The 23,329-nt window shown below is 35.3% G+C and overlaps 1 protein-coding gene across 7 annotated transcripts in view; it reads left to right on the top strand.

Annotated features, from left to right (window-relative positions):
* Window positions 1–12,258, top strand: part of PDE1A (phosphodiesterase 1A) — a 403,166-nt gene extending 390,908 nt beyond the window's left edge. For all 7 annotated transcript variants that reach the window (XM_074338956.2, XM_074338931.2, XM_074338941.2 and 4 more), the window contains 2 exons: window positions 7,989–8,105; window positions 9,583–12,258. In XM_074338956.2, the coding sequence (XP_074195057.2) occupies window positions 7,989–8,062 (74 nt within the window). In that variant the 3' untranslated portion in view covers window positions 8,063–8,105; window positions 9,583–12,258. The remainder of the gene's footprint in view (window positions 1–7,988; window positions 8,106–9,582) is intronic.
* Window positions 12,259–23,329: the final 11,071 nt, after the last annotated feature.

The raw sequence follows: 23,329 nt of genomic DNA, 5'->3' as shown, positions 1-23,329 counted from the left end.
GATTGCATGACTGCCCACAATCCTGGCTGGAAGTTGTAAATCAGTAAAGTGTTTTGTGACTAATTGCTTAAAGTGCTTTTATTTTAAAGCGTGAATTTAAAATTTATAAATTTTCTTTAATAGGAGCAACTTGCATATGTGTCCAAAAAGAGCAATTCCATTACTACTTTCAAAAAACTATAAATTGATGAGACTAACTCTCTCCACACATTTCTTCAACTAGTCCCTCTTCATAGCCAGCCTATGTTAGATAGAAAAATGTACATAGGTGAAAAAGAAAGAAAATAGAAGGCTTTTTGTAAGAACACTAGTCTTTCATCCCAGGTTAAAGGATAGTTGGACATATGAGGTTGTTCCCTGTTTTGGCTGATTCTTGGGCCTTAATCAATGTAGTTACCAACTCAGCCGTCTGAAATTTGGTGACATAAAGCTAAAAGTGGAAAAAAACAATTATTTGTTTGGGCGTTTAGTAGCCCTGATTTAACTCAGTCTAAAATGTGGTCAAACAATGTTTACAAAATATCCTAAAGGACATCTAAAGACTACTAGAATTTGGATTATGCATACCATTAGTATTTGCTAGTCTTTCTTCTGTAGTAGGTACCAACTTGTTGAAAATTATGATGATGAAGCTTGGTGAAGATTTTAAGTGGTTTTAGTCTCCATGGGAAAATAAATAAAATCAAAGGAGACAGTCTCCTGATTCTTCTCTCATCTTCCCTAGATGAAATTTATACAAAACAGTGCTCTCTCTAGTGAAGAATTTTATTATAAACATTAAAAATTAAGGCATTTGTGATGTTTGCTATCTCTAGGGTAGAAGCAATTATTGCTCTTGCTATATCTGAATATGCAAGGAAAACTGAATGCAATTTGAGATCCCTGAGGTCTTAAATGCTGGCCTCATAAAATGAGTTAAGAGTTGGCTATGATATTGCAGTTTGGAAAGTCAGAAATCAAAACAACAATGATGACAGGGTTTTCCAGTTATTTACACCTTTTGATTTTTTAAGCCTAGGTACTTACTGCAGCCATAATTTATGCTGGATTTTTTTCCAGCTTTATTGAGCTTTAATTGACATATAACATTATGTAAGTTTTAGGTGTACAATATGTCGGTTTGGTACTCATATATTGTGAAATGATTGCCACAGTAGGGTTAGGTAACACGTCCATCACCTCTAATAATTACCTTATTGTGTGTATATATGTGGTGAGAACATTTAAGATCTACTTTCTTAGCAACCTTCAGGTACGTAATATGCTGTATTTAACTATAATCACCATGCTGTATATTAGATCCCCAGAACTTACTCCTCTTAAACATGGAAGATTATACTGTTTGACCAACATCTCCCCATTTCCCCCATCCTCTAGGCCCTGGCAACCACCATTCTACTCTCTGTTTCTATGAGGTTAGCTTTTTAAAATTCTACATATAAGTGCGATCATACAGTAATTGTCTATCTGACTTATTTCACTTAGCATAATGCTCTAAAGGTCCAGTCATGTTGTCACAAATGCCAGGATTTCCTTCGTTATCATAATTGATGGATATATATATATATATATATATATATATATATATATATATATATATATCCATCCCCCATGTCTTCTTTATCCATTTATCTGTAGATGGGTACTTAGGTTGTTTCCATATTTTGGCTATAGTGAATAGTGTTACAATAAACATGGGAGTGTAGATATTTTTTTGATATCTTGTTTTCATTCACTTTGACTATATACCCAGAAGTGGGATTGCTGGGTCATATGGTAGTTCTATTTTTAATTTTTGAGAAACCTCCACACTGTTTCCTTAGTGGCTGCACCAATTTACATTCCCACCAGCAGTGTGCAAGGGTTTCTTTTTCTCTATTCTCTCATCACTATTTGTTATCTCTTGTCTTTTTTATAATAACCATTCTAATAGGCATGAGGTGATAACTCATTGTGGTTTTGATTGCTTTCCCTGGTGATTACTGATATTGAACATTTTTTCAAGTACCTGTTGCCTATCTCACATTTTTTAGTCAGATTGTTTCTTGTCCTATTGATTGTATGAGCTCTTTATATATTTTGAATATTAAGCCCTTATCAGATATATGATTTGCAAATATTTTCTCCCATTCCATAGGTTGCCTTTTCATTTGTTGATTGTTTCTTTTGCTGTGCAGAAATTTTTTGGTTTGATGTAGTCCTAGTTATTAATTTTTGCTTTTGTAGCTTGTGCTTTTGGCGTCATATCTAAAAAATTGTCAAGACCAATGTCAACAAGAGTTTTCTGTATATTTTTCTCTAGAAGTTTTATGGTTTCAGGTCTTATGTTTAAGTCTTTAATCCACTTCAAGTTAATTTTTGTATATGGTATAAGATAGGGGTCCAATTTCACTCTTCTGCATGTGATTATCCAGTTTTTTCAGTACCATTTATTGAAGAGACTATTCTTTCCTCACCGAGTATTCCTGGCTTCCTTGCCAAATACTAGTTGTCCATATATATATGAGGATTTATTTCTGGGCTCTCTGTTCTGTTCCATTGTGTATGTGTCTATTTTTATGCCAATAACATGCTGTTTTGGTTATTATTGTGTTGTAGTATGACTTGAAATCAGGAAGTGTGATGCCTCCAACTTTGTTTTTCTTTTCTAGGACTGCTTTGGCTACTGGGGTCTGTTCTGGTTCCATACTAATTTTAGGATTGTTTTTTAATTTCCATGAAAACATTCCATTTAAATTTTGATAGGGATTGCATTTAATCTGTAGATTGCTTTGGGTAGCATAGATATTTTAAGAATATTAATTCTTCTGATCCATAAACATGAGATATCTTCACATTTATTTGTGTCTTCTTCAATTTTTTAATTAATTTCTTAAGGCTTTGTGTATAGACTTTTCACCTCTTTGGTTGAATTAATTTCTTATTTATTATTTTTGATACTATTGTGAATAGGATTGTTTTCTTTATTTCTTTATCAGATATTTAGTTGCTAGTGTATAGAACTGCAGCTGATTTCTGTATGTTGATTTTGTATCCTGCAACTTTACTGAACTTGTTGATAAGTTCTAATAGTTTTTTGGTGGAATCTTTAGAATTTTCTGTGTATAAGATCATATCATTGGCAAACAGAGACAATTTTACTTTTTCCTTCCAATTTTGGTGTTTTTTCATTTCTTTTCCTTGCGTGATTGCTTTGACCTAATTACTATGTTGAATAAGAGTGGTGAGAATGTACACCCTTATCTTGTTCCTGATCTTACAGAAAAAGCTTTCAATCATTTACCATTGAGTATGATGTTAGCTATGGGCTTGCAATATATTATATAATCATTATTATGTTGAGATCTGTTCCCTCTCTACCCAATTAGTTCAGAGTTCTTAGCATGAAAGGATGTTGTATTTGGTCAAATGCTTTTTTTCATCTATTAAGATAATCATATGATTTTTATCTTTCATCCTATTAATGTAGAGTATAACATGTATTGATTTATATGTGTTGAACTATACTTGCATCCCAGGGATAAATCCCATTTTATTACGGTGTATTAGTCTTTTAATGTGCCATATAATTTGGTATGCTAATATTTTGCTGAGAATTTTTGCATCTATATTTATTAAAGATGTTGGCCTGTGGTTTGTTTTCTCTCCGTGTCCTTGTCTGGCTTTGGCATCAGAGTAATGCTGACTTCAGAAAGTGTGTTCAGAAGTATTCTGTCCTCTTCAATTCTTTGGAATAGTTTTAGAAATATTGGTGTTAATTCTTCTTGAAATGTTTGGTAGAATTAACCATGCAAATCATCTGATTCTGGGGTTTTCTTTGTTGGGAGACTTTTGATTACTTATTCAATCTCCTTACTCATTCATTATTGGTCTGCTCAGATTTTTCTATTTCTTTGTGGGTCAATCTTGATAATTTGTATGTTTCTAGGAATGTAGTTGGATTTTAAGTTGAATAACTTCTCATTACTCTGGGGTCACAAATCTCTATTCTTTTTCCTCCACGATATCAGCAAGAGAGCATTTCGCTTCTTCTTACAGCCCTTTACTTTGAAATCCCCTTAAGTATAGGACCTGAGTGAGCCTTGGTATTTTAGTCTTTCTTAGACTGCTATCTACGGCAGGTTTTACTACAGAGAGTAGAAGCAAAAAGAGCCTTGTTTCTTAAAAACCAAAAACAACAAAAGAACAAGACAAACAAATGAGAAACAGAAACTCATAGACACAGACAATAGTTTAGTGGTTACCAGAGGGTAAGGGGGGTGGGGGGTGGGAGATGAGGGTAAGGGGGATCAAATATATGGTGATGGAAGGAGAACTGACTCTGGGTGGTGAACACACAATGGGATCTATAGATGATGTAATACAGAATTGTACACCTGAAATCTATGTAGTTTTACTAACAATTGTCACCCCAATAAGTTTTAAAAAAAAAAAAGCAATTCACATTTCTTACTATCAAATTACTTTACCTTCCCTGAAAAACTGAATTTTGAATCCTAGTATCTTGTCAGAGCAGGAAGATGAAAATGTCATGTTTACTCCACACTTTCTAACTTGAAACTTTTAAAATGTTTTTCTCCAGACAACAAAGAATGCTTTGCATTTCAATTCATGGAGATGTCTTGAAGTATTATTTGATATTATTATTAATTCAAAATTACATAGATTACAGACCTGCAGCTAGATCTTATTATTTAATGCAATAATAAAGAAGCATGTATGTTACTGTATCACATCGCTAGGATTACTTATATATATTGATAATTATATTTTAATGTAAGTGGAATCCTTTGTAATGTTATGTGTTTTATTTTATTTATTTATGGATTTTATTTTGAGAAGGCCATAGTTTCACCAAACTAAGAGAGGGGCCCATGATTCAAAAAATGTTTGAAACCTTGGACTATGTAGATGTTTCTCAAGGTCTTTGATATGGTTCACTCTTGGGCCAAGATGATCTTTAGTGGTCAAACAATGCAAATCATTTCTTCTTTTCTGGCAGAATGATATGTCAAAATGATATGAGTTTCTTTTTTTTATAAAAGACTAAGGGTTATTTCCAAGTAGTATTATCCAAGTTAATTGTAAAGACTTCTGCAACTAAAGAGTTAGTAACTAAATGTAATGTGATTTGAATTTGTTGAGAACTCTAGTTTTTTTTCCTAAGCAATCCAACTGCCATGCATTTGCTTCGCAATGTTGTTTATATGCTCCTGAAAACATCTGGGATTTTACAGTTTTCAAGGAAAACACTGTTTTTTCAGTGCTGCAAAACTTTTGTCTTGAATTGATCATAGTTTTGGGGTTTTTTAATTTATTTGTTTGGTTGGTTTTGCTTTCAGAGAAGAGCCATTAAGTATCCATGCCATAAATTTATTTATAAACATATCTAGTATGTTGAGTTCAACAACTTGAACCATTTTTAAAGGGACTGCACACCTTAAAAAGCTCATCTTCATATCTGTTTCATGGATTAACTAAAACATCCTTATTTCTTAAACAATTGGTGTCTTACTACAAAGAAAGGTGTGGCAAATCTAGATCTAAGGTAGAGTTTCTCATAGTTTCCAATTACTACTTTTCTAATTGCACACATAAAATTACTCTTGGATGTAATCTGTGTATCATGTTGGTATTTATTTGTTTGTAATTGCTGCATTGTTACCATTTGATGATTTTGTTCCTTGTCTACTCTTTTGTTACTGGTGAGTTCTTTATCCACTAGATGTGAGAGCATTTGGCAGTAGATAGACCTCAGTGTCTTTTGCCCATTGTGAAAGTTTCTCTCAAACATTAAAAAAAAAAAAAAATTCAGAACCAGAGAATTAATTATTTATATTCCTTTCTTTTAATTCAGTGTATTCTTTCCACTCTGTTCTATTCTATTCTAGTCTGTTTTGTTCTGTTCTAATTTAGTTAGTTGTAAGTAACAAGACATTAAATCAGAAGTTTAAGCCAAGTTCTAAAATAATGAATGTCAGAAACAAATTAACTTGTAAGACAGGAATTTCAACAAAGTCTCAAAAGCCAATTATGAGGATGCTCATAGCCCTCACCCAACTCAAACAAGTGAAAGGTCAGGTTGTTGACGGTTGGAAAAGGATTTGTGAGCCAGATTTCTTTAATGAGCTGTCTGCTACCAGGAAAGAGGTAGAAATGCTTCTTTCTTTACTTCAAACCAAGGGGAGAGAGCTTCACCAGAGTCTTTGGGGAGCTTGAGGATAAGGGGTGTGGGGAATGGAGTCTAGTTCTTACATTAGAAATATAAAGAGTTACATTGTGACAGATGAGACAAAGTAGATTTCAGCCTTTCCTCAAGTAATTTATGGGAACACATACCTCATGAGTATTTCATGTGAACGAAATACGGCCCACCCATACTTGGAAGGGTGATAGTACCATGTTTCCCTGACAATAAGACCTAACTGGAAAATAAGCTCTAGCATGATTTTTCAGGATGACATCCCCTGAACATAAGCCCTAATGCATCTTTTGGAGCAAAAATTAATATGAGATGCGGTCTTATTTTCGGGGGAAGCACGGTACCTCAGCAGACAGAAACTGGAAATGTACCAAGAAATTTCCAGAGCTGTGGACATTGTAAAAGAACCAATCTCATGTGCCCATACGAAGGTGGTGAGAAGTCTCCATTGTTCTTGGCAAGAAGTCCCCAAAGCCCCTGAATGTGCTCACAGAAGAATCAGCTCTAAATACCTGACAGTGGTGCTGGTCAAGCAGCAACTTTGCTGCTCCTCTCAGCCCTCTTCTCACTTTTCTCCAGCTCAGGAGTTTAACGTAGCCTTTGGCGGGAGGAAGGCAGACAAAAAAATGAAGGAAACGTCAACCATGCCCCCCATCCCACACCATTTCTAGGCTCTGCAAGAAACCCAATATTGGAAAGAAATCTTATCTTTGTTTTAAGATTGATGCGTATTGTGTGTGACCAGACCTTCTAATGTTTGAGTTAAATTGCCAAAGCAATTTAATGTGATCACACAATGTTTTTATTATCTAAGAATGATCAGGAAAGTCATGTGACTACCTGAAATTTTGATCCTAAGACAAAAGATAAGTTCTCCCATGGGGCGGGGTGGGGGGTGGGGGAGAAATATATATAAAATCTGAGACAAAGTAATTTCGCACCTCATAAGTTCTATATGTTCTTTAATTTTATAAATTCAACAAAATAATCTGTTGCAACTGAACAACACAGTCTTATATTTTGAAGGAATCATCTTAGGTTAATTGGTGCAAAATTTAACATTATATTTTCAGTCAAATTTCAAACAGAACATTTCATCATATATGACTATTTCTTGAAATATAAAGGTATTTTGAGTAATTGACTCAAAAATTCATTTCTGCTACTTTTACTTTCTCATATAAGACTTTTTAAACTGTATATTTTATGTTTCTATTTTTGATAGATTCTTTGCAACCTCTGTAGAAATATTGGAACATTTTCCATGCTAATTTTTTTCTTCTTCTTCTTCAAGGTTTGTATAGAAGCCGAGTTTTCTAAGATTATAAATTCCATTAGTGTGTTTTGGCAGATTATTTCTTATGTTAAACATTACTATTCTCTTACACTCATTTGTTTTAAATTCATAGCAACTAAGCAACGTGTGGTAAAAGACACTGATCCTTAGAGTGTTTCAAATAATTTATTTCAGTTAAAAACATTCAGGAAAACATGCATAATTTTTAAGTTTTATTTAATAGATGTTTAACAGGTCTCATCTGTTTCATTTCTGTATTCCCAGATTAAATTGCAACTTCACAAAGTTGTATAACCACCGAAAGATGACTTGTTGTACTCTGTAAATTCACATCTGAAAACAAAATGTTAGTACCTTTGGAGAAAAGTGCCACAAAATCCATTGTAAAATCCAGTCTTCAACATTTTAGTAATTGCTTCAGTTTCTTGACCTTATTTACTTTTTTCACAGGCCTATTTTGTTTTGTGTATCTGTTTACTTGTATTTTAGGTGAACCTGATCTTCATAAGAACTCAGAAGATCGAGTAAATGTTGAAGAAAAATGTGCTGATACACATTCATAGGTTTGAAACACCATAAGGGCTTCTGTCATTTTAAACATGAGAGGTAATTTCATTTTTTAGACAAGAAACCTAATTTCTGAAATGAATTGTTTGTAGACTATCATTAGAGACAAAGTTATTAAATGCCATCCTGGATTATTTTTGAAACACCTTTGTCTTCTATCTTCTGGGGCAAAATCTTAAATATTTACCTTTTCAAAGAGTTCTTACTTTGCTTATGAATGAAAATTATACTTACTGGGACATTTTAGTCCCTCAAGTCGATGGAGCAATTTAATCCTGATTTCTTTTGCTACTTCTTGTAGGAAATATGAATGATCACAGCAGGTGATAATAGCACAGCAAAAATGATCACAGCAGGAGATAATAACACAGCAAATATGTAGCAAACATCAATGTTTGCTAAAATCCATGGACATTTGCATTAATGGTTCTCTTAAAAACTTAACTTTTAGGGCTCACCTTCAGTCTACCGAGTTCTTAACTCTGGGAGTAATGCCTTAGAAATCTGAATTTTTAATAATCCCACCTGCTGATATTTCTGTACACTAAAGTTGAGAACCACTGTGATGGGCCTCCAGAGGACGTGCAAGCAGTTAGAAGGAAGGGATGTGTTTTTATAGTGGAGCTGTCTTAGTGTCTCCTTAAAAACATAATAAACTTTTTTTCTTTTGAAGCTATGTAGTATACACTGACTTGGAGACATCAGTAGGAAATAATATTGCTTAATTTTGTTTAACTCAGTTTTCTAATGGTATTTGTTTGACAACAAAACCTTGTGTTCTTAAAACATCTACTATGTCTTCAATGTTTTGTTTTGCTTATATTTTTCTTTTATGTTTTTGTTAATTAGAGTGAATAAGATTAGAATTGGATATACAATGCCATGCTGTTTTATTATTTAAAAAGATGCTGGCATATGATTTATCATATTTTCTTCCTTGAAGGATCTATAAGAGATTTCTGGAATTTTAAAGGCAAACAAGTATCAGACCTGTTACTCCTTGGAAAGGAAGTGTTCCCTGTTCCTGCCAGTGCCCGCCCCTTAGTGTTGAGTGTACTGCCCAAGACGGGTCAAAAAATGATGATTTGTGGGCTGGATATAGTGTGCACACTTCCACAATGATTTAAAATATATTTTTGAATATCTTCAGACAGGGTTTACGCTCTTTAGTTCACTACAGTCTTTGTGACTCTAGTTGTTTTACACTCACACAGGCCCATTTAATTTATTTATGTTACCTGTCAGGCATGAATAGCTATTTGAGTCCCTTTTTGGTATTAAAACACAGAGAGAGAGAGAGAGAGAGAGAGAGAGAGAGAGAGAGAGAGAGAGAGAGAGAGAGAGAGAGAGAGAGAGAGAATAAAAAGAGAAATTCCAATTGATATAAAACCAATACCTGTTATATACTGACAAATCTCTTATTTTCTATAAAGTCCAATGTGAAATTGTTGTACAGTAATTGATGTCTGTTTATGACTAAAACATGATCTTCATATTCATTTGGATTTTATTTCAGGGTAATGAGAACAGTCCTAAGTCCTCAACTTTCCACAAAGCTATATTCTCCTCTTTCAACACATGCTTGGTTCAGGCCATTTTTATGGACTCCTATATAGGAATTCATAAGAAGAACATAAATTCTGAGGTAGTAACTCTGGCCAAATAAATACAAAATTGCTATCAGAGGTTCTGGCCAGTGCTTCTGTCATTGTTTTTCCTCCACAATTTGGCGTTCTTCAATCAAGCCTGAGAAAATTTGAAGACGAAAGTTGGACAGTTTTAAATTGTCATCACTTTAACCCAGTTGTAGCATAGGTGACTATGCTATACATGTGCAGAAGATGAGGCCTTTTTAAAACTTACTCTCTTCCACTGTTTTACAGAATGCTGTAACTACGGTATTTTAAGGTCTTAAGTGAAAGGAAAGCAAAAACAAATTATGGAAAAATATTTTTTATGGCTCTGAGGAGCAGGCCATTCAGATTGTCATTTTATATACATGGAAACAAATCGAGAGGCAGGGCTGTTTGGAAGCTGTAGTTGAAGTCCTGTGACAACAATGGAGCTTCATAGCCCTGGCCCTGGCACCTGATGGATGTGTCGTCGTAACTCTCAAGTTGGGAAACTACAGTGAAACCTGTCCCTGAACTAGCGGACCAGCTTGCATCCATACCTGTGGCTTCAAAGCTCTAATGCTTCACCTCCATGGGCTTCGTCACCATGCAAGTCACGTGTTACCTGCAGTCTAAGATGACAAGAACCTTCTGCCATAGTTGGACACAAGCAGTAGAAATGAGAATGGAATTTGCCTTCCGAGGTGTTGATCCATGTATTATAGCCATGGGATAGTGACGAGAAGTGTGTGTGTGTGTGTGTGTGTGTGTGTGTGTGTGTGTGTGTGTATTCGTATTCAAAAATGTCTATGAGAAAGGAAGCCCGTACTTTTCTGTACAGATAACGTTATTTGACGTGACTTTATGTTTTACTACACAGAAACAAACTGCCACCCTTGGAGACTCTGCTTCCTTGTCATGTTTTGCCTGAGCATGTGCAGAGCTTTTCCTTTACTCCACACTGAAGAACTACCTTTATTTGTTATTAGCTGACAAAAAAGGTCAAGCACAATTAGGTGTTGTAACTTTTCACTGTATAAACACTTCAGTGATTGTGAGACGAAGTGAATTTGTTTTTGTGAAAGGTAGGAATTAGATGGAAAAAATCAAGAGTCACCATCAATTAAAGAATAACGTGAAGGGAGGGTATGTCTGTCCTAAAAAGTTTTCTGTTGCATCTGCTTCTTTTTGGGTTCCACAATGCTAAGCAATATTTTAGAAATGGATACAATCAGAAGCTTTTAAGTCTAAGGAGTGTGATTTTATAACTCACAACTTAGATCTCTTTTAATGTGTAAGCCATATTCTATATGCATATTAGGTATGCATCATTCTAATTTAAAATATATTTGTGCATAGACTGTGTAAAAAGTGCTTTTAAATGTTCTGTGAATAGGTCCTTAGCTTCTGTTTCACCTGAATCTTGTGTAGAACACAGCTAAATAATTGAATTGTATCATAGACATTATAATGCAATTGATATTTTAAATGTAAGCAGTAAAGATTGATCTTTAATGGGCTGGGGGGACATGTATAGATATGTACATCATGGAGACTTTTTGTCCTTTAGAAAAAGTATTTTTATTTCTATTTATGGAGAAACTATAAGTATTGCTTTTAATGTCTTTTTTAAGTAGCTATTTACCAGCTAGAAAATATTCTGCATTTGAAATAGAATCTGATGCTGTAGAGTCTAATAAGTTTTGTTCCTATTTGAGCCAGTTGTCTTTCGCTAAAGCTGTAGAATCTCTACAGGGAGAAATACATTGAAACATGACTTCTCAATTGCCATAGGAAACATGTCCACTTCGGTTTCATTAATACTTCAAGATCTAGAGACATTGTTATTAAAAAAATAGATGAATATAATGAATTTATCAATTTCTGTATGTGGGCTTTCACCTAATTTTCCAGGTTATATGACTTATAGAGGACTGTACCTGAACTTCCAGAGGGAATAAAGAAAGCATGCTCCATTTCCTCAGAAGAGTTGTCACGCTGTTGATGTACTTTTTCTTTTCCAATCTCTGTCCCTTTCTCTCTCTCTCCCCTCACCTCCCTACTTCTTTCCTTTTCATTTTTTTATTTCTTCCTTCCTTCTTTACTAACGAGTGCTCATGAGAGAGGAAGTCAGAGCAGAGGTTACCAGTGCCCACCCCTTCTGCAAACATCACAGTTGAGTCCATCATGAAGAAAAGGATTGACGCTTTATAAAGGCTGCTGCACCTTGAATGTCCTGCTTTGCATTTTTATCCTCAGCTACCCAACATATAGCTAACATTTTCAGATGCCTTTTCATTTAACCAGTACCTCTTAACTTTTAACATTGACAAGCTACAATTCTTGTGTTTTTATTCTGCTGTAATTCTCAGTATTTCTTACTACATATGATAGTTAAATAAATTGTACTTGAGGGAAAGTATTGTGAAATGTTTGGTGTCTGATGTAATTCAATTTGGTGGGGCATTGAAAAGTTGGAGTAATCAGAGAAAACCAAAAGTACACCAACTTAAAAACTGATGCAAGTCTTGTCAGAAAGTGATTTTTGCTCTATTAAAGGAATATTCATTGAACATTTATTATTATATCTATTATTTGCAAGCCCCTGGCTAGATACATGGTATATATAGGAATCTGGAAACCTAAATCTTTCTCTAGAAATTTCATATTATCTAGAGGAAATAATCTATACACAAAATAACGAAAATGCTACATATAAAAGTAACTAAATACAAATAAAATGCAGCTTTGGATATTAAAGGAAGTAAAGATTTTTTCCATCTTCAAGGCTTCCAAGAAGACTTCATAGAATAGATGGCCATGGGTTGACAATTCAATAATGAATAATAACAAAAGCTCATATTCACTGCCTATTTTCTATGTACAGCCTCCATGTAAACACTTACAGACATTCTCTCTAACCTCAATAATCCAGCCATGTGGGTACTAATATGAGTAGGGAAACCAAGTCTCAGAGAAAGAGCCTCATCAAAGGCCATGCAGGTCTCTCTGCCACTGAAGACCTCTATTTCTTTCTACTGCATCTGTGTAGAGTGGGACAGAAGTACAGTGGAAAGGAAAGCTCTGTGAAGGACATTGTGAATAAGGTAACACTGGAGAATAACAAAGAAGCAAAGAATGTCAAGTCCAGGTGAAGACGTAGAGAGTTTCAATTAATTAAATTAAGAGCAAGTGTGACAAAATATGTGCCACCTTTTAGGCTTGTGTCTCCAAAATGCTAAAGCATTCCCAATGAAAATGTGAAAATGTATCTTGCCATCAGCTACACGACACTTAACTGAGCTTTTTACTTTACATGTGATTTCATGATAAATTTCCATCTAACATGAAGAAGCTCTCAAAGGCCATATTTTAATTTTAAAATATAATTGAGATATAAAACACGTATTTCCTTTGGAAGATATGTTAAGCCTTCTGTCCTGTGACTAATTGCTTTTCTAAATATTGCAATGCTTATCCACCATTTAGTGCAAACCTTAAACAATAAAGACAATACATATTTTAGAGTCAAAAAACAAACTCCAAATAATGTCTCACATTACATGCATGTCATTTCTTTGGAGGAAATCCCAAATATTTTTAAAAAACAAATCCTATATATGGACCAATATGTACACTTAAAGACTTATTTGGGGCTATTGATCCTTTAGTAACATTAAGAAATTTCTAGATCATTTGCTTAATATTTGTGATGGTTGGAGAGCTTTGCATCTCAAGCTAATATATTTTTATCTTTGACAATTAGACATTACAATTATTTAGTGTTTATTATAGTTTATTATAGTTTCACTACTGTGTTACATTACTTCTGACGTCTCTTTTACTCCCTGTAACTATTCTTTATGGAATTGTTATCCCCATTTACGGAGGAGGAAGCGTAGAAAAGGAAGGTAAAATAATCCTTGTAAGGTCATGCAGCCAGTAGGTGGAGAAGCCCGGATCCGATGTCTAAGGGAACATGACTCCCCAAATTGTTAGGTTAGACTGCCTCTGGCCATTGTAGGAGGATGGCATGTCTTTTCCAACTGCCATCTCTAGTCCTTCCTTCCCTAGCCTTTAGTCCATTCTACTCTTTATTCCATGTCTAATCACGTGTTCCTAAAACGTACCCCTCTGAGAAAGCACCATTTCCAGTGACCAACAGCAGAGACAGGTATGCTTTGGGGACTAATTAAATCATGTAGTACAGCAGACAAGGTGCTTTTGAGATATGTGGATGGAGGAATTATTTCTCATGCTTAATATGTGACCTTAAACACTTGCTTTTCAAGTAACCGGTGGTGTTCAGTCTAGACCTTTGCTACTTAAAGTGTGGTCCCCACCTGGGAATGTTTTAGAAATGAAGATTGTCAGGCCCCATCCAGACATACTAAACTGGAACTGACATTTTAAGAAGAGTACTGGGTGATTTCTATGTAGATCACTGTTCTAGAAAATAATGAAATGCTATAGAGGTAATTCTAAACACCCACTAAGCATTTAACATGAGTTTGTTTTGCCCTACACTAAATAAGAGGCTCCTGTGCTCTCAGAGCTCTGCTGTTCTCTCACAACTAAAGCAAATCAAACCCCAAGGGATGGCTGAACTGGATATAGTCTGTGATTTCTTCAGTTTTTGAGGACATTTCTATGGCGTAACACTTGGGTCGATTTAAAGTTAAATCACATTGTTTCTATAAACATTATTGACCCACTTCTTTCTATTCAAAGAACACTGCATTGTTTAGATCTTTACCGTCTCACTTGTGTTCAGTATTTGGCTTCTCTGCTTCCAGCCCCTTTCACTTTTTCTTTTCTGCACACTGTTATTAAATCTGCTTCATTCTTTGGTCTTACTGCTCTTCTCAAAAACAGTTTCCCTTTGTATCCACCAGAGGTCAGCAAACTTTTTCCATAAAGGATCAGACAGTAAATATTTTAGGTTTTGCAGACTACATTTTATCACACTGTCCCTTCTCCGCCTGCTTTTCCTTTATTTTTCTTCTCCTCCTGCTTCTTCCTCATCTAATTTTTCTTCTTCCTCCTCTTTTCCTTCTCTTCTTTAACAAGACTTTAAAACTGTAAAAGCCATTCTTAGCTTAGGGGACTGTGGCTGGCACACATCAACAGGCCACATGGCAGATTGGGCCCAGGGGCCCACACCTGCTCTACACAATGCTGCTTTTTCAGATCAAAGAACTTGGTACCCTAGGGTAAGAAAATGAGGCTGCTTTTGCCAAGAGCAATCATCCCTAGGAGCTGCAGCGACCGCAGGGCCTGCCCAGCCACCCTAATGACCGGAGTGATCAATAGCTCCTGTACACCCATCACCCATGGACAGCACACCTAGCAGTTTGGAAGGGCTGACTACTACACTGGTTCTCAACCTGTAGCATCAGCATCACCTGGAGGATCTGTTAAACTACAGGTTGCTGAGCCACCTCCCACCCCTGAGATTCTGATTCAGCATGTCTCCAGCATGACCCAAGGTAATGCTAATGCTACTGGAATGGAGGTTTCACTTTGGGAGCCATTGGACTACAGGTAAAGCTTAAACTCCTTAGCTTATCTTTCAAAGCCCTGCACAGTCTACTCCCAGCCTATGATTTTGGCATGGCCTTCACTGCAGCATTCACTGTTCCTGGATTTCTGCCATGCCTTTCTACACAATGCCTTCCCTGGGTAGATCTTGCTGCTCCTTTTGTCATCTTTACCTGTCACTATTCCTCCTTCTTCCAAGGACCTGTGCATATGCCAGCTCCCCCAGAAAGCCTCTTCTCATTACTGTGGTCAGAACTCTCAGACCCTCTTCTCTGGATGAACACTGATCTCTATCCTTCTGTGCTGGAAAATTGTAGCTCTCCATGTCATATGCTCACTGGCTGATTTTAAGGTAAAGAAGACTGATCCTTACACACAGTAGTTGTTCAGTAAATTTTTGTTGAATAAATGAATATGAATAAATGAAAGCAGGAAGAAAAAGTTTATTCTTGTTTGTCCTAAGTGTTTGATATCTGATAGATAATCTTTTTCAGATGATATCTCTAGTTAATTCAATCAAAATGAGACTCACTTTTCAAGCACTTTAGATCTACACAATCTCAAAAAGCCATTTGTGTTTTATCTCAGAGCAGACAAATGGGGAGTACATTAATTCTTAATTAATTCTTAATAGCACACTAAAAGCAAACCTGAATTATACAAGAGAAACATTCAGATCTTCCCATCTGTCTCTTGTTTACCCTTGGGGAGATGGGTCTGCTGGCACAGTGATGTATTAATTGTAGCTAATCTTACCAACTTTGCTAAGGAGAAAAGCTCACATTTCTTAGGTGATTTCCTATAGACTTGATGATTCATAGTGGGACCTATACAAGCTTTGAAGCAGAATGACCTCCATTCATAGTATGTCTTTGGTGTTTTGTAGCAGTTGACCTTAGCATTTCCTCACCTCTCACCATGAAGACTTTGATAGCATGATAAAATGATAATGAGGAATACTTAAAGGATCTAGAGCAGGGGTGTCCAAACTGTGGCCCGCGGGCCAACTGCAGCCCGCAATCCATTTTTAATTGGCCCACAGCAAATTCCAAAAATATATTTAGTTTACTTAAATAAACCAGGTGAGGCAATACATACTTCGCCTCGAGTGAGTGGCCCGGCTGTTTGTGTATTTTACCACATATGGCCCTTGTTAAAATCGTTGAAAAAAGTTTGGACACCCCTGGTCTAGACAGTACCTGGCACATTGGTGGTTCTCAATTAATATGAATTAATTTTATATGTATCCAGATGCTGTTACTTTTTGTTGAATTTTATGTGGAAGACTTGAGGCAAGAAATATGTTATCCATGGATTGAGTTTGGCTCTTGGTCCAGTTTTAGCCTTTGTCACATTTGGTCTCTGTGATCTTGGACAAGCCTCAATCTCCTCATCTATAATATAAAATGGAGTTAATAAGAGTACCTATTTTATAGGATTGTTGGAATGATTAAATGAAATGGCCTGTGTAAGGTGGTGAGACTATTTACTGACACATAAGAAAAATTAAATACTATGAGCTATAAAAATAAACATTTACCAGGAGCTTCATCCTCGTCCTTTAAAATTAATACAGGGTTTTAGTTTCAAAACCATAGCATGACTTTAATGTTAGCAGCAACATCCTAAAAGTCGACATGATGGGGAGGTTGTTCCATATAAAGAGTCCAGCCATATTATCACTGACTTCAGCAGTTATGTCTTTGCTTGAGGAGCAGAAAGGCAAAATTACAGATAAAGGCAAAATTACGGAAAGGCAAAATTATAGGTCTATAGATATAGATATACGTTATAGATTAGATATAGATATATAGATATAGACAGATTGATACATAGGTATATATATACAGACAGCTATATTGATAGATGTGTTAATATACATCATGTAGACATTGCATTTTAGGGGACAATTTTTCATGCAAATATTAAAGAAAGATATTAGTACAAAAATTAAATAATAACTTTTAGACTTCCTGGATGGCTTGTTAAATATTAGACATTATTAGACATCCAGGTGCACTGTGAAGTAACAATGGCAGTTTCTCAAAAAAGGAACTACAGACACACACCTGAGCAAACTGCACCAATTTCACAGGATCTTCATGAGCAAAATAAAAAAGCCTTTCTTTGGAGAAACCTAAAGAAAAAGAGGACCTTTCATAACGTGGACATTGTCCTTGTGAGAAGCACAGACACGTCCACTAAATGTGGTAAGTCAGATGCAATCTATTTGGTTTGTGCAAAAGTAGTTGCGGTTTTTGCAATTATTTTTAACCTTTTAAGCCGCAATTACTTTTGCACCAACCTAATAGTAGCCAAGTGGGTCACCACTGAAACCATAATCTTCAAATCTACCAGCGAGAACAGAGCTGCTAGAAATAGCCATGGTGCAAAAGACACATTCAGATGGAGATGATTGGCAGCACCGGCAGGAATTTATTAAGAGCAAATTGTGTGGCCAGAGACAGGGCGAGAGAAGGAGCTGGCTGTGCCTCTCTCGCAGTCTCTCTCCCTGGTTGCCTTTCTCTTTCCACCTCCCACTGTGCTACAGCTCTTCACCTTTTTGGAAGACGCCCTTGCTTTCTTCCTTTTGTAGAGTTTATTCTGCATATCTCCCTCCATTTTCCTCCAGCTTTTCCTTAAGAGAAGTTAATATGAAAGTGATAACTTAGGGAACTGTTTATTTAATCAAGTTTCAATTCTCTGTGTTTAATTTAATAGCAAATGGGTTAAATTTCTTCTCTGTTTAAAAAAGTTTTTTTTATTTATTCCAGTGTAGGTACCATATATATATATATATATATATATATATATACACACACACATATATATATACACTTTTGTACACGTACACATATTTTCTATACATAGATATGTATATCTATGTATATATATACATATACATATATATGTATATATGCACATATATAAACATTCTACACACACATACATTTCTCAATTGGAAAAAAAATCAACATTATAGAACGAAAGAAAAAAGGAGACTTTTAAAAATTAATTATATACGATGTCAGAGGGGCAGTAGATTGGGGGAGGGGATATCACTTTGTGAGAGGTATAAATGTCTATTACATTGTTCTGTACACCTGAAACTAAAACAACAACAACAGATTAATAGGAAAAAGGCACACAAATTTATTTGTGATTTAAATCAAAATTTATTGATTTTGGTAATTATATTTTCCCAAAAATATTGCATTATTTCAAACCATTGCACCTTTTCCTAGTTTATGATAACAATGCTAATTTTTAATACTATTCTGCCCATAATGTAAAAGTTATTTTAAAAATTTTATTTACGTATCAACCAGTTTCAGTGAACTACTTCCTATGAAAACTCCATTTATACTGACAATGAAAATGTGTAGCTTGACCTTGGTATCACACAGAAGTCCAGGACTTAGAAATATAATTCCTATCTTAATCACCATTGACCTTTATATTGAGTTTTAATTTTAGACAACTGAGTGTTCTCAAAAGCAAATAAAGGACCCATATAATGTTTAAAACACTTGACAAATATAACAAATAAGTGACAATTTCAAAATAGGAAATCTGTGTCCCATTAGGGAAAAGAAGAAAGCTAAGGGCAACATCTAGTTCTATAATTAGTATGATTAGGGAAACACATCCACAGAATTTATTCTGTGGGGGAAATGTAACAGGAAACCCATCCATTTATTGAGATGCCTTGACAAATGATAGTCTCTTTTAAAAATTAAAGAAAGAACATTCTCCTGTAATTATTATAGAGATATTGAACCATCTGTGAGCTATTTGGTTTTCTTTTAAGTTCTTATTGTTTCATTGCTTTGATTTATAGAAAGCCATGTTATACCTTTACTAATATAGGAGAAGAAAATGTTTTCCGTGACCCTCTTAGAGTTCCTGGCTAGGTCTGAAAATTAAACTGACAAAAGCAGATTAGTAGGAAAAAAAGCATACAAAATTATTTAATAAAAATTTTACATGACACAGGAGCCTTCAAAAGGAAATGAAGATCTGAAGAAACAGACCTGAATATTTTTATGCTAAGTTTGATAAAGAATGGATAATCGTGGAGGAATATAGTAATTTAAGGAGTATGAGGTAAGTGTAGTCAATTGGGGGAAACTCAGCAACGCCTGTTTGTTCAGATTTTTCTTGGAGTCTCTCTGTCTTCAGAGATGACGATGCTGCTTTCCTGCAGGAATAGGGCGTGCAACTCTCATGAGGGTTTTGTGGCCTGTTTCAGGGGAGAAGGGCAGGGGGAAGGTCATGACCTGCCTGCTTCTATCGTTTTCTTGAACTCTTTAAGCTTAAAATATTCAATCTGCCAAGGTGCCGTATTTTGAAGTAGCATGTCTTGAACCCCCTCACTATGTTTGAGAAGAATGGTGTTTTGAAATTCCAATGAAAATCATTCCTCAGTATGAGGAGAGCAGCAGCTAGAATGTTCTCTTTGGTTCCTTGTTAAGTAGCATATTGGGTTTTTGTTTTTTGTTTTTGCCCTAGAATCTATAGTATATCTTACAATTATGTATTTAGGCCTGGAGTAATTATGCTTATTTATAATATTTTAAATTTTTCAACATGCAAAATCTGGGAGTAGCAAGTAAAAATGATCATTCCTCAAATCCTGGTGAGACAGGTTAGTTAGTATGGTTGGTAGGTAGACAGGGGGGTCCCTGGTGGAATAAACAAAAAAGCAGCAGCCATATCCTGAAATTCCAGGTCCTGGAATGTCTCCTTCACTCCAGGACAGAGACATGAGAATACGCCTTAAGGTTAATAGATCATCTCAAATCCCTTCTGGCTGAACAAAGGAACAGATCTGATAGATAGGAATGGGTTGCTTCATTAATCCCTTCAGGATGAGCAAACAGGACAAACCTGATGGATAAATTCAATTAGAAGGCTCCAGCCCCCTTCCCCAAGCAGGCAAGGGAAAGTATAAAGTAAAAGCCTTTTGCCTCAGTCACGGGCACCCCCATTTGGGACCCCCCTCCCACTTGGGAGCTGCAACCTCTTCTCCTGCCTCTAATAAACTATCTTCTTTTACAACTTTTGCCTCTCCCTGGTCTGTGTGTCCATTCTTTGGTCTCCGAGACACGATCCCGGCCCACACCCAGAAACAGCTAGCAGATCCAACATTATTTACATTATTTGGGAACTTATGGAAAATATCCCTACTACCCCGGGGGTAGAAGGGCATGGAGAAGGGAAAAGACAATAAAAAATAGCCATTGTTAAATTATTTTCATTTTTAATTTTACAATTTATTAGAAGTTAAGAAAAAGAAACTACTTAAAAAGATTGTTGCCTTGTTCTTTAAGTAAAGATTGTACTTAAGATTTTTCATAAACTCAGCAATTCTCTCCTTTTTAAAAGATATTAAGGTTAGTTTTTAAAGTATAGATTTAAACATAGAAAATATTTTTAAATGAGCCAAATACTTTTAAAAGAGTTTCAATTTGTTCCTTTTATTGGTCATAAGTCATTTTTGTTTGAAGTACATCCCAAAGAACTGAAGTAGAGCTCAGATTCTTCTTCCCATTCCAGCCTCATTAGCAAAATTATCCCCTATGCTTTATGTCTGAAATGCAGAAAGTTCAGTTCCAAGTCAATCTATAAGATACCATAAGAAAATATAAAAGCCTATGGTTCCTAAGGAGGATGCACTTTTCCATCCTAAAAACTATTACAACTTCTCCAACAGATCATAAGCTAATGAAAATTTTGTTAGATTATTGGTTTATTTAGGGCCACTAATTTTCTTTGGACTCTAGATTCCTGGTCTATAAAATGAATCCTACCTGTCATACATCTTTAATGTGATTATTAGTTGAGAAACACAGGTGAGCCTACTTTATTAACTGTAAAGAATTGAACAAATATTTACTAGCAGGATCGCAGCAGCAATAATAGCTTTTCCACTTTTATAACTCTGGTGCTTAAATTACTAATTGGCATGTAGTAAAGTATCAATATATTTTTATGGAATTAAACTGATTCAAGGCCAATGAAATTTGGAAAATAAACAGGAATAAATAAATACAATGGAATTATTTTTTACATAAGGGAAATATATTTTAAAGACTCCCCATTGTAAGAGAAGGTTCTGATTTCAGAATTAGAAAAACTAAAAATGAATCACTTAAAGTTTACCCAAATTCAAGAACTCCCATTTAGCCCTAGAGAGAAATAAGTTGAATCCAAAAGGAAGAACTTGGCAAAGAGTATAGCATGAATGATTAAAAATATATACAAAATGAAGGAATGATTTCTGAAAAAATATGTCAATATTTATGTATAAAATATCTAAAGTGCTTCAGAAAGCAATCCAGGAGGGAGAAAATAACACATCATAATGGAGTTGGAGGTGATGGTGGTGGTAGTGCTTGTTTTGTGTTGGTATTTTTCCAAGTTCAAGTAGGAGTACAGCATTAACAAGACAGCTTCTGGTTGTTATCAACCCATTTTGCACCTGGAGGAGAAAAAGAGAATAACTAACTACTCCAGAACCCAGTGGAAATGTTCCAGAGAATGTAATATTATGTCACATAAATCTCTGTAAAGGGAAAAATCTGGTATGCAGTGCTGGAATGTAGAAAACAAAGTTTGTGTGCTAGGATAGAGTAAATTATCCAATTAGTGACTAGTAGGAGGAAATTTTTCCTGGAAGGACTTTCAAATATTTAAAAACAAGGAAACAAACAAACAAAAAAAACTCATCACCATTTTTCAGATCATTTTCTAAGGAGAAGTTTTAAAAGATAGAAAACATAACTGGTTACTATGCTATTACTGTTACATACATACATGTGTGTGTTTCTAACTCAAACAATTTTGCTCCGTTGACTGTCATACAAGCATAAAACATACCCCCTTTTCTCTTCAGATCCCACCTTCCCTACTACTGCTCTTTTCTGTCTATTCTCATCTCTTCTTTTCTCCTTTGCTTCTTGCCTGCAGATCCTGAAAGAAAACTAGAGGAGAGAAACATAGATCTTAGAGTTGACAGGAGCCTTACAGGACCATCTGGTCACCCCCCCCCCCCATATTATTCTCCACATTCTACTGATCAGAAAACTGAGTCCCAGAGTGATTAAAGGACTTGCCAAATGTTGCATAGCTACAAAAAGGAGGGTACACCACCTTTTTCACGTCATCTTGTTTTTGTTCCTTGCAGGAACTTATTCTCTGAAATGATCTCATCTGTTTATTAATTGATATGTATATTGACAGTCTTCAAACACTGGCATATACATCCATGGATTTAAGGTTCTTAACTATTAATACCTGAATCCTCAGCACTTAAACAATGCCTAGCAGGCCACAGGAATTCATATAGGTTTATTGAATAATGAACTAGAATATTGGTCTCTTGTTTCTAATGTAGATGTTTTTAAACTACACCAAATTATCTTATGAAAAATAGTATAGAATAAGTCAGGCTATCTGAATAGCTCTAGCTACAGCCTATCGTAAACATTATCTAATTTCTGTATTTTAAGATGCAAAACTATCTAGTGAGTATTCATATTTTCAACTCTTTGAGATTCCTAGGTAACCTATGCTTCCTTTAGATGCTACAGGAAAAAAGAAAGTCCCTGAAATGTGTTCATTTGGGAAGCAGACACTACTGACTTCTCAATTGATAACCATGTTTGCTTTATACCTTATGAAGAGAACTTTAATTTGGTTGGAAGGTGGTAAGGTTCCTGGTTGAAAATATTTACTTTCTCCAACTCCTTTACCTCAAGAGGCAGTCTTGTGACACAATTCTGGCCCATGAGACATCAGTTGAGGGGTTCTGGGATAGCTTAGCTTCTCTACCATGGATCCCTTCCCTTTCTCTTCCCACTGGTCTTTTTGCGTGGAACAGACCAGATGCCTGGAGCAGCAGCTCTCCTGGGACCGTGAAGTTACAACTTTGAGAATGTTAAGAAAAAAGTAAAGTACCTGGATGCCCATTGGTATCTTGGACACTTTAGTGTATGTCATAAACAAACCTCTATGCCATTGCTGTCTGGGTTTTCTATTATTTACTGCCAAATGCTTGTTCTGGATAATAATGAAAAATTATTTGCTGAACATATTCTTTACTCT

Source organism: Rhinolophus sinicus, chromosome 17 (assembly GCF_057876585.1).
Source record: "Rhinolophus sinicus isolate RSI-liver-muscle chromosome 17, RSI-T2T, whole genome shotgun sequence".
Classification (NCBI taxonomy): Eukaryota; Metazoa; Chordata; class Mammalia; order Chiroptera; family Rhinolophidae; genus Rhinolophus; species Rhinolophus sinicus.
Note: the sequence above shows the minus strand (reverse complement) of the source record. Positions and strands in the feature narration are given on the sequence as shown.